Genomic DNA, 14,894 nt, shown 5'->3' on the forward strand with positions numbered 1-14,894 from the left:
GGGTTTTATTTGATTACTCAGAAATGCATGAATGGATCAAAATAGCGCTTTGGGGTTATATTTTGTGAGGAATGAACATCATAAAAAACTTTAAAATAAGTGACAACAGAGGAAAGTTTGCATAGTGAGCATCGGTCTGTGACACACTGCTCCGTATCTTTCTGTTTCCTGATCCTTGTCAGTGAAAAATCTTCTCTTTCACTTCATAATTCACAGAAATCATCTGTGTTCAGCTCCTGCAAAGCATTTCAGTGTCATTTCAGCTGCCTGTTCATGAGCCCCTGAAGGTTTTTTTTATATCACTGATGCTCTGCATCTTCTTTAACAAAGGCTCATTTGTGGTAACACAGTGAAATGTTTGTGTTTAGATAGCTTTGAAACACGAATGTGGACGCGGCGCTGCAAAGCCACATGCTTGTCGGCTTCGCTTTGGCGCTCGGAGCTTCTCGGAGGCAGACGTTGATCTCATCTGTTCTCTGTGTTTCAGAAATGATGGACTACACCGAGCGTCTGCAGGAGTTACAAGAGATCGTGAAGAAGTTTCCTCCTGTCAACTACCAGGTCTTCAAGTACATCATCACACACCTGAACAGGTAAAGACCTCAGACCAGCTGCCACAGAGAAGTCCTCAGGATGCCGTGGCGCTCTTTGGTTGTAGATCCGACAGCAGGCAGAACTGATGGGGTGGGGAACAGGCCTGCTCCTGAGAGCCTCTTAGTGGCGTGCCATCACAGTGTCACTGTGGCCTGTTTTCGTGTCGGCTTTCAAACTTTGACACGTTTTTGCTTTTAGACTCAGAAGAATGTGGTGAAAGGGGAGGAGTTTGTCCTTAGCAGCCCCCGTGCTGCAGCGTGAACAGCAGAGGAAACCTCGTGTCTTAAGCAGTGAAGACTCCACATGAATCCTAAAGTTGCAGAAAGAAAATTGTATGGCCTGGCAGCCCCCTGACGCCGTTTTCAGACCTCTCCCTCTTCCTTTGCCAGCTTGCTCAGAGCTGCATGTGACACATTCAGAAAAAACAAACCGTTTTTCTAAAATGGTGGCTTTTCTGTTGGCTTTATTTCTAGATGTTTTCAGTCGCCTGGGGGGTGCTAAACAGGTGTGTGTAATTTTTGGAAGAATCTGCAAAATTATTGTTTTGGATTTCCTTTGCAACTGAGGTTTTCTTTTGTTAACCACGCCCACATTCCTAATATGGTCATATCATGGGTTATATTGTTTCGCTCAGCTTGTGCCAATGATTTATGTATTCATTAAAAAAAAAAGTTCGAGCAACAGGGGGAAACACTCACAACGCTAATGTCGTTAAAAACCAACAAACTTTCAGACCAACAGTTTTCCCAATGATGAACAACGACAAGGAAGGGATGGATTGAAATCCCTCGGAAGAGTTGACTTTTTGTGGAATATTCAAGATGGTGGCCTCTTCCCAGGGTCAAAGGTCAATAAAGCTACAGTTGCAGTTGTAGACTTGGGCTGGCGGCATGTGTAATCTCATGAAGACCACTTGAACACATTTTTTTTTCATATCGTGGGAAAATGTGTAACTTTGCCACAAAGCTTCCTTTGGACATCCCCGACAATGTTTTGGTTTTGCTGGGCCCCATTCATTTGATGTTGTCTTCCGCTGTGATGTCATTGTTTCGGGTGGGGGGGTCTGTTGACTTCACCCAAATTCGTGTTCATGGGGTCCTCTGAACGTCTCTGTGTTCAGGGTGAACCAGCACAGCAAGACCACCCTGATGACGGCGGAGAACCTGTCCATCTGTTTCTGGCCCACGCTGATGCGGCCCGACTTCGAGAACAAGGACACGCTGTCCACCACCAAGCTGAACCAGTCCGTCATCGAGACCTTCATCCTGCAGAGCGACTTCTTCTTCCACGGCGGTGAGATGGCGGAGAGCTCCAGCAGCGAGGGCACGCCGCCGCCACGCTGCCACAACATGGTGGAGGCGCTGCTGCCGCTGCAGCTGCCCCCGCCACTGCAGCCGCAGCAAATCCAACACACCCTGCCCCCCGACCCGCTCTTGTGAGACTCAGGAGCCCCCCCGGAACCCGGAGTGCCACCTCCTCTTCCAGCTGCTGAACATTTGCCATGAAGGCTGGATGGGCCGTCTGGCCTGGAAACTCCGTAACCTTCGTCTGCTGCTTCTCCTGAGCGCCCTCTAGAGGCACATTGACCGTTTTATCCTGGTAATCCAGGATTACAGGATTACATTTGCACGCCACATTTCAGATCCCGTATCGATGCTAACCACGCAGCAGGGTCCACCGAGGGGCAGACCCCCCCATCCTCCTCCAGGATCTGAGAAAAGGGAAGTGAGGTAGCTAAACCGATGCCAGGGTCTTCGTGAAGACCTCCTGCTGCGGTGGTGGTCTTTGTGGAGACCTCCTACTGTGGTGGTGGTCTTCCTGAAGACCTCCTGCAATGATGGTGGTTTTCCTGAAGACTTCCTCCTGTGGTGCTGGTCTTCCTGAAGACCTCCTGCTGCGGTGGTGGTCTTTTGGAGACCTCCTGCTGCGGTGGTGGTCTTTTGGAGACCTCCTGCTGCGGTGGTGGTCTTTTGGAGACCTTCTGAGTCTTCCTGCAGATGAAAGCACAGAAATCCTGTTTGGACCCAAACTCAGATCAGATCTGGGAAACGAGGAAATCTGAGGGCAGTTGCGGCTCGAACTGTGCTTGAACACAAAATGACCTTTGCCACTACATGACCTCGAACAGTGAAAGGACTGCACGTGCACGCTCGGCTCACACGTGCACACTGGGGTCACAGGTCCTCATGCCAATGTCACCTCTGGTTTAGTTCCATCACCACTTTCTTTTTGATATATATTTTTTGTAATGTGATTTCTAACCAGCGTGTTTGTGCGTGTGCATGCGTGTGTGTGTGTGTGTGTGTGTGTGTGTGTGTGTGTGTGGGAGCTGCCTTCTCTGCAGAGGGGGGGTCGGGGGTCCAGAAGGGAAAATAAACAAGCAAGGATTTCCAGACTCACCTTTCTTCCAGAGAATCAGGCAGAAACAGATTTGTCCCCCCACCCCCAATCCCCATCCATCCATGATTAAGGAGAACGTGGGGGGGGGGGGGGGGTACTCCTCCATCATGGGGTCAGAAGCCACTTCCTGCTTTCTGTTGTTTGTTGAAAACAAAGTGCATGTTCCTGTTTTTACCGCCTAGTGGTGAAATATCTTTATAGAAAATAAAACTCTTGGGGTGGGGTGGGGGTGGGGGGGTATTTTCACAGCTGTTTTCATCAAATCATCTCTTGCTATCATATTTTCTGTTACCTGTCGAATAGTTTTCCCTGAATAGAGAAAAAATATATATATAAGAAGATATATATAAATGAGAATATCAATTTATCATCAGCAAAAGTATTGATCTTGGTAGCTGATGGGGGGGGGGTACTGTGGTTCCCATGTAAATGTCATTTTTCTGAATGGGTGTGTGTGTGTGCGTGTGTGTGTGGGGGGGGGTGCTCAGAGCTCATCTGTGTTTGATGAAGTTTCCTCCTCCGTTCGTCTTTCTGTCCATCTGGATGAAGGTCGCTGTGCTCCTCGTCGTCTCCGGTTGGTCTTTGTGGTACTGAACATTTCATAGAGAAAACACGTCCATCCACCCAAACACGGATGCTAACTTCACTGAGATTCTCCATCTTCGTCTTCAAAAAGTGTTTGTAGTTTCTCCTCCCTGCTTTTGTGTCGAGTCTCCGGCTGTCAGCTGGAGTTTCTGTTTTTGATCCAGATGGACAGAAAAGTTTTCGTATAAAAGTCAGAAAAGGTTATTGAAGGAGGTGATAATGGTACTGAACTAAACTCTAAAGCATTAAAACAGCGGATCACGCAGACCTCTGCAGCCACTTCTCGCCTTTCATTTGACGTTAACCCCTGACATCTGTCAACAGCCCTGTTTTATGATCTTCTGTGTGTGAATGTGAGGAAGCATGAGCTCCTTTCTTTTTTTATTTTTAGTTTTTTTTGTCTCAGTTTGACGTTACGCGGTCGGGTACTGAGAGGTTCAACCTCTTCTTCACCTAAAGGAAGCAGGTTCAGCTGCTTCTGATGCAGGAACGTTCAAGAACAAAAAGGATTTCCTTCAGATAAAGCAGAGAAAGTCACACAGCAACTATTGTGAGAAGATGATGTGACGGTAAGCAGACTGTTAACAGCGGGAGCTGAGGCTGCAGGTGATGAAGAGGGAACATCTTCCTCACCGTGGTCAGCAGCTGCCGATCCGGTTTGTAGTCCTTCATCAGTCAGTGGGCTGTAGTTTCCTGCTGTGTGGATCTGATCCCATCAGGCTCTCCAGTGTACAAACCAACTGACTTAACATCAGCTCTGTACTATAGTAAATAAAAATGATTTTCTGAAATAAAAACAACCTCTATAACATCCTCTCAAGTCTGTTATCCACTTTTTTTCCCCAGACTCAGACGTTAGCTTCACATGCTACATCGAATGTCTGTACTGCCACGCCCCCTGACCTTCATGATCCCCATCCCCTGTAGCTGATGATCAGGTTTCTGCACACATCACCAGGAATTTTGCTCCACTCTTCTTTGCAAATCACTTCTAAATTGTTAGGATTTAAACCCAAGCTACCAGAAATGGCGAGCAATATCAGAGGTCTCCTGCCCTACAGTTTAGATCCAGATTCCAGCTCAGACGTGAAAACAAAGGCGTTCATGGATCTGTTTGTCTGCAACTGGAGGATCAGAATGGAGCGGATTACTGTTGGTATGGAGGAAACTGCAGTAAGGTGTGGAAAGGTACTGCATTCAATTAAAGACATTTTTTTTCATTCTATTTATAAGAATTCACTGATTCTTGAGAGTTGGGACAAAAGACCTTCAGAAAAACTGAATCTGTTCCATTTACTGTTCAAAAAAATGTTTTAATTTAGATCTAACACAGTAAGTCGATCCATTTTAAATGAATGATTTTTATCCAGAAAAAAGATGTTTTTATGTGGAACATAAATTCTAGATTCAGTGAACTACTAAACCTAAGAACTACAAACCAATTGAGCTCATCTGTTCATGAAAACTAGAAGATGAGTTACAATTAGTAGTAAAAAAAGCCACAAAGTGTCCGTGTCATAGAAATGATCCGTTTAGTTTATCTGCTCGTCACCACATCACCAGTCTGTACTTCCTACTGACTTCATCCACACACATTACAGAGGAAAACATTGGATGAACAGTAGTTCTATTGACCGGAACTGTTTATTTTTGTTTGTGGTGATGCAGAAAATGAGTTCCAGCCGGAGTTTGACTTGATGTGAAGCTGCAGAGGCAGTCAGGGACCGTCAATAAAGTACAGGAAATGACCCCAGACAAACAATAGCAGTTTTTCAGTAACTCAACATAAATACTCTCAAAATCATCACAAGAACTCATTACAGTTTGTTAAAACAAAATCCACAGAAATCACTAATATTATTCATCTTTCTCTTGGAGTGAACCAGGATGTTCCAGTAATAAAGGTTGTAGACGTGTCTTTATCTCCTCGCTTAAGGACTGCAAATGTTGTAGTCCTGAAAACATGTTAACCCTTGTGCTACTTTGTGCTATCTTAGATGACCCCACCCTTGCATTGACGTGTTCTCCCTACCATGACAAAGGTGGATAAAGGTGGAAAGATTTCATGTAATCCATGGACACCAGTGAAGATCACAAATCATTGAAGAAAAAAGGTTCAGAGCACTGTCTAGTGGGTCTAGATGACCCAACTACCAATGGTAAAGTGCCTAGGATAGCACAAGGGTTACAGCAAATTCTGGAAAAGAAATTAAAGCAAAAATAAGAAAAAACGTATTTTGACCACACCCACAACGTCCAGCAGTTTGCCCACAAACGTCTTTGTGCTCAGGATTGACTCGTACACAAAATAAATAAGTAAACAGTTCATACTTCTATAGTTTTCATGAGCAAATGAGGTTAGAGCCCACCGTGTTTGAATGTCTTTGGTTTGTAGTTCTTAAAAGATATTACAACAAAAATCACGGGAAAAGATTTGAACCAAGATCCTCCATGTTTGCTAGTCTTCAAATACACGAAAAAATTAGAACGAAGATCACCTGTATTTTTTTTTTTATCGAATGCAATACGCTTCCATAGTAACGCCATCATTACCTGTTTTTACTTGGAGCAATGTGGAACCATATCTGTCTCATAATTCAATCTAAAAAGTCAATACCCGAAATGATTTTTCACAATAAAGCTGCGTTCGTTGACACAAAGATAAAATGAAAAATCAATCCACTTTTTTCAATTTTGAATTATGAGATATATGCTTCCATAGAGCAAAACATGCATTTTGCACATTTCTGTGCAAAAAGGGTCTTTCAGTAGCCACAAGTGACACCTGTCCTTGAAAAGCCACTCGTTAAAGTGCCATCTCCCTGCATTTTGGAGTATTTCACAATAACAAGCTCAAAGCACCATGCGCTGAACTGACGACAACGTAAACTCTCATCCCCGATAGCGTGGGGTTGAACTTGTGCCACAATTTAAATTAGTATCTCTGTTAAACTATTTTATTTTTTTAAAATGTTTTTTCCATCCAAAATATAAAAATTTCATGACTTTTCCAAAACTTTACCGAAGATTTTGTTTTTTCACAAACTTTTCTAGGATCTAAGAATTGCACTTTTTAATTTCCCCAAACCTTTCCAGGTTTTGCATGACTGTACGAACCCTGTCCATTAATGTCTTTGTTTTCCTCGCCTGCACTGGAATCTGGATTACACTGTTTCAGCTTGATAGCTCCGATATTGTCCGCCATTTTTATTCCACCAGTAATGTTAGCTTGGGGTTCTAAGGTAGCAGGAGAAAGTGTAAACAAAGGGATGATGGGAAATAAAGGAAGAGTCAATATGCGCAAACACACAGCTTTCCAATGAACTCCTGCCGCTCTGCAGAAACTATGTCCCAGTATAAACAGTTTTAAAAATAAATTGGCTAAAAACTGTATAATCATAATTATATGATGCAAAGATGATCAAAGAGGGAATTTTTTCACACCCAGGGATTCAAAATAACCTTCAGCGTTTTAGTCCTTCATTACATAATGTTATCCTGAGGCAAAACAACAAACCAAAATTTGGCTATGTATGGGGGGGTGGGGAATTTTTTATCGATGCCAAAAATAGACAGAAACAAACAAACGCAAGGTTGAATTTTTTTAACTCATAAGACAAAAGTCATACCATTAAGAGGTTAAAAACGTACTTTTGCCCTTGCCTTACCCTCTTCATAAATAAAATCCTGACGTAGAAGGGCCTTTCATAAAAGTCATCTTCCTCCTCCTCCTCCTCAATTTGATTCCAGGCCAAAGGCTGACACCTAGTGGTCAAACTGTAGAAGTGCTAAAGTGGTCAGAACTTTTGAGTAAGCCCTGGCTCACAGAAAGTGCAGCTCTTGAGGTCAGTTTGTCCGTCACTGGGGAGCAAACGGTTTAGGATTTAATTCCGGCAGCCACAGCAAAAGCCTTCTGCATAATTCACACTCACTCTGTTTTTATAATACATTTAAATTGTTTGTCTTGTAACCCTTGTGCTATCCTAGGCACTTTAACATCGGGAGTTGGGTCATCTAGAACAGTGTTTTTCAACCTTTTTTGAGCCACGGCACACTTTAACCTTGACAAAAATCCCGCGGCACACCAGCATCCCAAAAAAAAAGAAAAAAAGCAGAAACTTTATACAGAATAGTCTGTTTTGATCTACAGCCCCCCCCCCCCCCCCCGCAATCTCACGTGCATTTTTGTGATAATTGTGGCAGAAAAAGCGGGAAGTTGCAGCGGTTTTTTCCAAAAGATGACATAAAAGTTATGTTAGAAAATTTACAAACTGTGTGTTCCTTGCTGTTTCAAGACATTTAACAAGGACGGCTCATTGTACGCTGAGGCGCTGTCATTCTAACCCAATGCATCATGGGAGATGTAGTGTGAAAACTGCCGCAAAAGGGCAGACAGACTAGCGTCTCTGAACTTCATTGTTTTGTTCACTTTTTCCACGGTCTGACAGCAGATTCTGTGGAAAGCTACACCGCTAAAGACGAGCTTTGGCTGGTATTTTTGTTAGAACTGAGAGTCTTTTTGAGCTAAATTGGAACAAGGAAGTTAAGACTTTAACCACTTCTGATTGGTCAGACTGATGACATGTGATTAAGCTTTCAAGAATGATTGGTGGAGACAGTTAAAGGGGCGGGACTTTTCCGCCCCTTTAACTGGGTACCGTCAATCTTATCAAAATGTCTTTAATAGAATCAAATAAACACAAAGAAAAAAGTATTTTCATGATCTTTCATATTCCTAACTACTCAGTGTTTTATCAGGTCCTGTTTGGATGAACAAAGAGCTGAAATCTTGGAGATGGAAAATGTTTTTAGATCAGTTAATGAGGGCAATTTTCCACGGCACACCTGACCATCTCCCACATTGGTTCTTCCACACTGGTTGAAAAACACTGATCTAGACCCACTAGACAGTGCTCTGAAGCTTTTTTCTTCAATGATTTGTGATCTTCACTGGTGTCCATGGATTACATGAAATCTTTCCACCTTTATCCACCTTTGTCATAGTAGGGAGAACACGTCAATGTAAGGGTGGGGTCATCTAAGATAGCACAAGGGTTAAAAGAGAACAGTTAATAAGTGATCATGATCATCGTGTGAGAATCAGCGTTTTTGTTAATCTGTGTTAAAAAAAAAGTTTTTAAGTTGATATACACGCAGCAATGACAGAAGTTTTTTTTTTTTTTTTACAGTAAGAATTCTGAAATTTAGAGGGAAATCTTCTTAAAAACACGTTGAGGCAGAAAGTCTTTACAAAGTGACCTCGAAGCTTATGGAAGCGATTATGTAGCATAAATAAAAAGCAAAGTCAAAACCAGAAATGCTTTTTCATTTTCAAAATGATGTCAATATTTTGACTCAAAAAAATAATGAAAAAGCAATCCACCAAAATGCTTTTTCATTTCCTTCCTCAACACAGCTTATTCTGTCACTTAATTAAAATTAAAATGAAAATGGTATTTGACATTTCATTTTCAAAAAGGTCCCTGGTAAATGTGTAGCATAATTCATTTAGAAATGTCTAATTTGACAACTAATATGGATTAACAGAAATGCTTTTTAATTTTCAAAATGTAGCTGCATTTTTTGACTCAAAATTAAAAAGAAAAAGCAATATTTTAAAATGCTTTTTCTTTTTAAACTTAAAACCGCTTATTCTGTGTCATAATTCAAACGAAAATGCAAAGAGGGGATTGCATTTGCATTTTAACATCCACCCCGCGCACCTTGTCACAATATTCAATTCGAAAAAGCATTAGCAGAGGGGAGGCGGGGCGATGACGTCACTGCTCTCTCTGTGTGTCCGGCTGCTGACTGACGCACACACACGCACCAGGAGCAGACTGTGTTAGTGGCGGAGAAGAGGGTTTTGTGACGGTTGTGAAATTCTGATGAGTTTCCACAGCTTCTCAGGACTAAGTAGCTGCATGTCCGCCTTCTGCGGTCCTCCTCCTGACGCACCGCGGACAAAGCTTTTGTTCTTCGGACCGCCAGCTGCCTTCGCACAGCGGAGCGCGAAGCTCCGATGATCGCTAAAGGGCTGAAATGCTGCTGCGATCTGAGAAACCATCATATGAATTTGTGTTTCCAGTGGTGTCCAGAACAAAATAAAGACTGATTCCCACATATTTACACATTTATCTGCAGCTTTGCGGTGAATTTACTGTTTGATGACACCTGGAGCTCCATCAACAGACAGCAGATTTCTCGATGCTAAACGTTGCTGGTTGGACCAAAAACACTCACTCAGCGCGAAGCTGCAGGAGACTATCTTCATAATGTGCTTTTATTACAGTTATGCTAATATTTTACGGCCTGCTCTGCTCGATAATATGTTTTTAAATCCGTGCGGTCACACGACGCTAAAGTTGGCTTACGATTCACAGCTTCTGATTCACGAGGGAGCTAAAGGAACATTCTGCTGCATTTTTCACATTAAGATTACGTAAAACCGGGTCCTGTTCAAAAACCGCTGGACCTGGCCAGCTCAAACCTGGATTCCTGGATCTTAATAAATCAAACAGCAAATTCACCGCGAAGCTGCAGATAAATGTGTAAATATCTGTGAATTACATCAGTCTTTATTTTGTTCTGGACACCACTGGAAACACAAATTCATATGATGGTTTCTCAGATCGCAGCAGCATTTCCGCCTTCAGCGATCGTCGGGAGCTTCGCGCTCCGCTATGCGAAGGCAGCTGGCGGTCCGAAGAAAAAAGCTTGTCCGCGGTGCGTCAGGAGGAGGACCGCAGAAGGACATGCTGTTATGAAGTCCTGAGAAGCTGTGGAAACTCATCAGAAGTTCACAACCGTCACAAAACCCTCTTCTCCGCCGCTAACACAGTCTGCTCCTGGTGCGTGTGTGTGCGTCAGTCAGCAGCCGGACACACAGAGAGAGCAGTGACGTCATCGCCCCGCCTCCCCTCTGCTAATGCTTTTCCTAAATGAATATTGTGACAAGGTGCGCGGGGTGGATGTTAAAATGCAAATGCAATCCCCTCTTTGCATTTTCGTTTTAATTATGACACAGAATAAGCGGTTTTAAGTATAAAATGAAAAAGCATTTTGAAATATTGCTTTTTCTTTTTAATTTTGAGTCAAAAAATGCAGCTACATTTTGAAAATTAAAAAGCATTTCTATTAATCCATTTTAATTGTCAAATTAGACATTTCTAAATGAATTATGCTACACATTTACCAGGGACCTTTTTGAAAATGAAATGTCAAATACCATTTTATTTATCATTTTAATTAAGTGACAGAAAAAGCTGGGTTGAGGAAGGAAATGAAAAAGCATTTCTATTAATCCATTTTGAATGTCAAATTAGACATTTCTAAATGAATTATGCCACACATTTACCAGAGAACGTCTTGAAAATGAAATGTCAAATACCATTTTCATTTTAATTTTAATTAAGTGACATAATAAGCTGTGTTGAGGAAGGAAATGAAAAAGCATTTTGGTGGATTGCTTTTTCATTATATTTTTGAGTCAAAAAATGCTTTTTCATTTTGAAAATGAAAAAGCATTTCTGGTTTTGACTTTGCTTTTTATTTATGCTACATAATCGCTTCCATAGAAGCTGTGTCCCCATCACCAGATCCACAGTAGGAGCTGATGGGTTCCACTGAGCATGCGCCCCGGCTACTGCAGGTGGCGCTGTGGAGCAACTAGAGGATTTTCTCTGAAAACAGGAGAAACTCGAGTCTGAAATGATCCGGCTGATTCAGGTTTGTCACAAACACAGGAAATCACGTCAACTGCATCAGTGTTATATTTAAACAGCAGACTTTTCTTTTTTTTCATGAATTCATTTTCTCACTTTTGCTGTGTTCTTGTGCTTTAAAGCTGGTTGAACATTGAGCTGAAACATCTGGACTGTTCCAGGTGAGACAGTTTGTAATCATTGTCTAGTAAAAACAATATTAGAGATGAAGATCTTAAAAAATGTAATTCAAACGACAGAACAAGACAGTTATGTAATTCCTCTCTGTTTAAAGTTAATGTCCTATTAGCTGTCAGTGTGTGAAATTTCTCCACTACATTCGACCCCTCCCCTGGGGGAGCAGTGAGCTGCAGACACAGTTGCGCCCAGGAACCATTTGGGGCTTTAACCCCTCACTCCGACCCCTTAATACCGAGTTTGACACAGGGAGGCATTTTTAGAGTCTTTGGGACGACTCGGTCTGGATTTGAACTGACGACCTTCCAATCTCAGGGCAGACACTCTTTCACTACTGAGCCGGTCAGAACAAAGTTCCTGGTTGATCAATGATCCTCGGCCTCATCCACACTCAAACATGCCTGTGAGCTTCCCTGGTGTCCACACGGGGGCGCTGAAGATTCCTCCTGCGCTGCAGCTGCTCATTTCCAGCCTTTGCTCTGTCACCCCCCCCCCCTCCCTCCCTCAGGCATGGAGCGCCACACCCAGCCAGCCAATCGGCGCCCAGTTCCTCCTCCTCCATCACATCATCTCAGTCCCCATGGCAACAGCCCCACCTCCCTTTCTGTTTCCGCACCGAAAGGTGCCGCATCATCATCCTCCTCCTCCTCCCATCCAGCCATCCCACTCAGAGCTGGAAGCTAGATAGCGTTAGCATGCTCTGTGTTTGCAGTCCCCTCCCCTGGTTCCTGAGCCCCCCAGCATCCAACCTAGAAGAGGACAGGAGCGCTTTGGAGCGAGGAGACTGAAGGAGGGATGTGGTGAGTTCTCTGAATCTGCTGCGCCTCCTGTTTGCAAACAGCATGGAGAGTGTTCCTTTCCTAATGGCTCCTTCTGTGGGCCATCAGAGGTTGTGTGGAGGATGAGGAGCGATGGTGCAGGCGAGGAGGAGGAGGGCGGCCGCAGAAGGAGGTGACTCCTCTGGGTGCTGGGAGCTTTTGTTCAGGCCTGCTCTGCAGGAGCTGCAGCTCACAGGCCAACTCCTCCGCTGCTCTGGATCCTGATGGCGATGAAGAGCGAGTCTGAGCCGCTCTCCTCACAAACATCATCACTGTTTGATCTCAGCTCCGAGGTGACGGGCAGCTGTTCCCCTGTGCTGCTGTTCGGCGTTGGAAACATCTGGAAGTGCTCTGATGTCACAGGAAATGCTCGCTAAACACTGCAGGAAGTGGGCCTGGAGACAAAAGCAGCAGCAGGATTTGAGCGATTTGGCGGTCAGGTTGATACTTGTGGTTGAAGGATGAAGATGATAGTGAGGAAGAGGATGGTGATATGAGGATGGTCATGTAGATTAGGCTGATGATGATGAAGTTGACAGAAAAAAAAGATCAATAATTAACAATAAGACTGACAACAATCAACACATGATGAAGATGAGGTGATGAAGATGAGAAAAACTACAGGGAAGGGCAACAATGATGATGACAAATATGACGGTGATGCTGATGAAGATGTCCATACTTAAGATGATGGTGGCCACGGTAAAAACCGCAACGTCAACAGTGATGCCCACAACGATGGAGTTGATGAAGATGATGGAAAGGATGAAGACAGTGAACACGCTGAAGATTAAGACATGCATAATTAAAATAATGGAGAAGATGATGGTGACATGGACAGAGCTGCTGATGAGGATGACAGCAACAATGATTTGGGTGATGATGAAGCTGGAGACAATGGTAACAAAGGAGATGCTATGATGAAGAAGAGGATGACAACAGTATCAAAGATTCTCCAGATCTTCAAGGACTCCTCCTGGCAGATTAGTTTAGTCCTTCACATCCATTCATGTTCCTGGGTTGCCTCCTCCACCTTTTTATATGATAACAAACATCAAACCTTCCCTCAGGACGGTCAAACAGAAGGAGACTCCTCTCTAAACAAAGATTTTCTTCTGAAAGACGACTCACTCTGACTGAGACATCCAGAGTAAAATTCTTTTTGAATTTACTCAAAGTATCAGAAAATGATGTAAAGATTTTTAATCTCATAAAAAAGCTAAAGTTTTGTATGTGGGGGGACCTGAAGAGTCTGAGCACATGATGATTTAGCAGATCTAAATTCAAACGGTTCATGAATGTAAGAAAGAAAGTTGAGTCCTCAATGCAGTTATTTCACATCACTAATAATGAAAACCGCAGATGGAGAAGAGAGGAAAAATGGAGGCAGTTTTAAAGATGTCAAAATAAGTTTTTCTATTTTTCTCTCCCAATAAATGAATAAATAATATTTGATTACACATTTTAAATTTGAAGTGGTGCAAAGCTGGTAAATTTAGCTCCAGGCTTTTTCTCTCACAGCTCTACTCTGATTTTTGAAAGACTTCCTTCATTTTTCCTCCATAATCACTTTTCAAACAGTTGGCACTTTCAAGAAGTAAAGAAACGTCAACAATACAATGCTACCAAATCCAAGTCCCTAACCTTTGTGCTATCTTGTGGGGTCCAGATGACCCCACTCCTAACGTTAACGTGAGGCACTTTAACGCTGGGAGTTGGGTCATCTAGACCCACTAGACAGTGCTCTGAACCTTTTTTCTTCAATGATTTGTGATCTTCACTGGTGTCCATGGATTACATGAAATCTTTCCACCTTTATCCACCTTTGTCATGGTAGGGAGAACACGTCAATGTAAGGGTGGGGGGGTCATCTAAGATAGCACAAGGGCTAATTGGTTTAACTTCTAACATGGTCAATGGACACACACTGCCCGAATTTCTTCCCTACTCACTATATAGTGCGTTCTCCTTTTTGTAGTGCTGTCCGAATCTACAATTACAAAATCGAGTCCCCTGGAAATTTCCCAGAAGTCTTTGGGAAAAACCAGTGTGCATTTAATTCTCACTGAATTGACAATGTATTGGAAATGTATCTTTTGATAAACCATCAACATTTTCATCATCAGAACACAGTGGATTCATAAATAGTCGTAAAATGCTCACATCGATCAGATTTTCTTTTCATGATGTCGGTGACGTCATGGTGTCCAAATTACTTTTGAAACGCGGGGCATCAGAGAGTCCTGCACATGTCGTCTTTTGGTGGTTAGGGTGGGAATTCTGACACGGCCATTTTGTACGTAGAGTGGTTGCTTGAGTGCGCGTTGGGATTGTAGCTTCATAGCTGACTTACTGCTAGTGTCTCTGTATAAAAGTCTTTGAGTTTTGAGCAAAAAACTTGTGCCTGTGTGTCCCCATGCAAGTTTCTACGACTGTTTTCTGGCTCAACATCCAAACCGGGCACTCACTGAACACATGTGGACAGTTCAACCAACTTTGACCAATCAGAGAGTTGGATCTGCTGGTGACGTGTAACCCTCGCGTGCCAACCGTTGTAAACATGATCATGGTCCAGTTTCATGGCCACGCAGCACAA

At 43.1% G+C, this 14,894-nt stretch overlaps 2 protein-coding genes across 3 annotated transcripts in view; both read left to right on the plus strand.

The window, feature by feature from the left end:
• Positions 1-4,395, plus strand: part of arhgap5 (Rho GTPase activating protein 5) — a 55,589-nt gene extending 51,194 nt beyond the window's left edge. For both annotated transcript variants that reach the window (XM_023952064.1, XM_023952065.1), the window contains exons 6-7: positions 488-593; positions 1,715-4,395. In XM_023952064.1, coding sequence (XP_023807832.1) covers positions 488-593; positions 1,715-2,033 — 425 coding nt within the window. In that variant the 3' untranslated portion in view covers positions 2,034-4,395. The remainder of the gene's footprint in view (positions 1-487; positions 594-1,714) is intronic.
• A 7,679-nt stretch (positions 4,396-12,074) lies between these two features.
• akap6 (A-kinase anchoring protein 6) overlaps positions 12,075-14,894 on the plus strand; it is a 234,481-nt gene continuing 231,661 nt past the window's right edge. The window contains exon 1 of the mRNA XM_020713576.2: positions 12,075-12,280. The gene's annotated coding sequence lies outside the window, so the exon portion shown is untranslated. The remainder of the gene's footprint in view (positions 12,281-14,894) is intronic.

This window comes from Oryzias latipes, chromosome 22 (genome assembly GCF_002234675.1).
Source record: "Oryzias latipes chromosome 22, ASM223467v1".
Taxonomy (NCBI): domain Eukaryota; kingdom Metazoa; phylum Chordata; class Actinopteri; order Beloniformes; family Adrianichthyidae; genus Oryzias; species Oryzias latipes.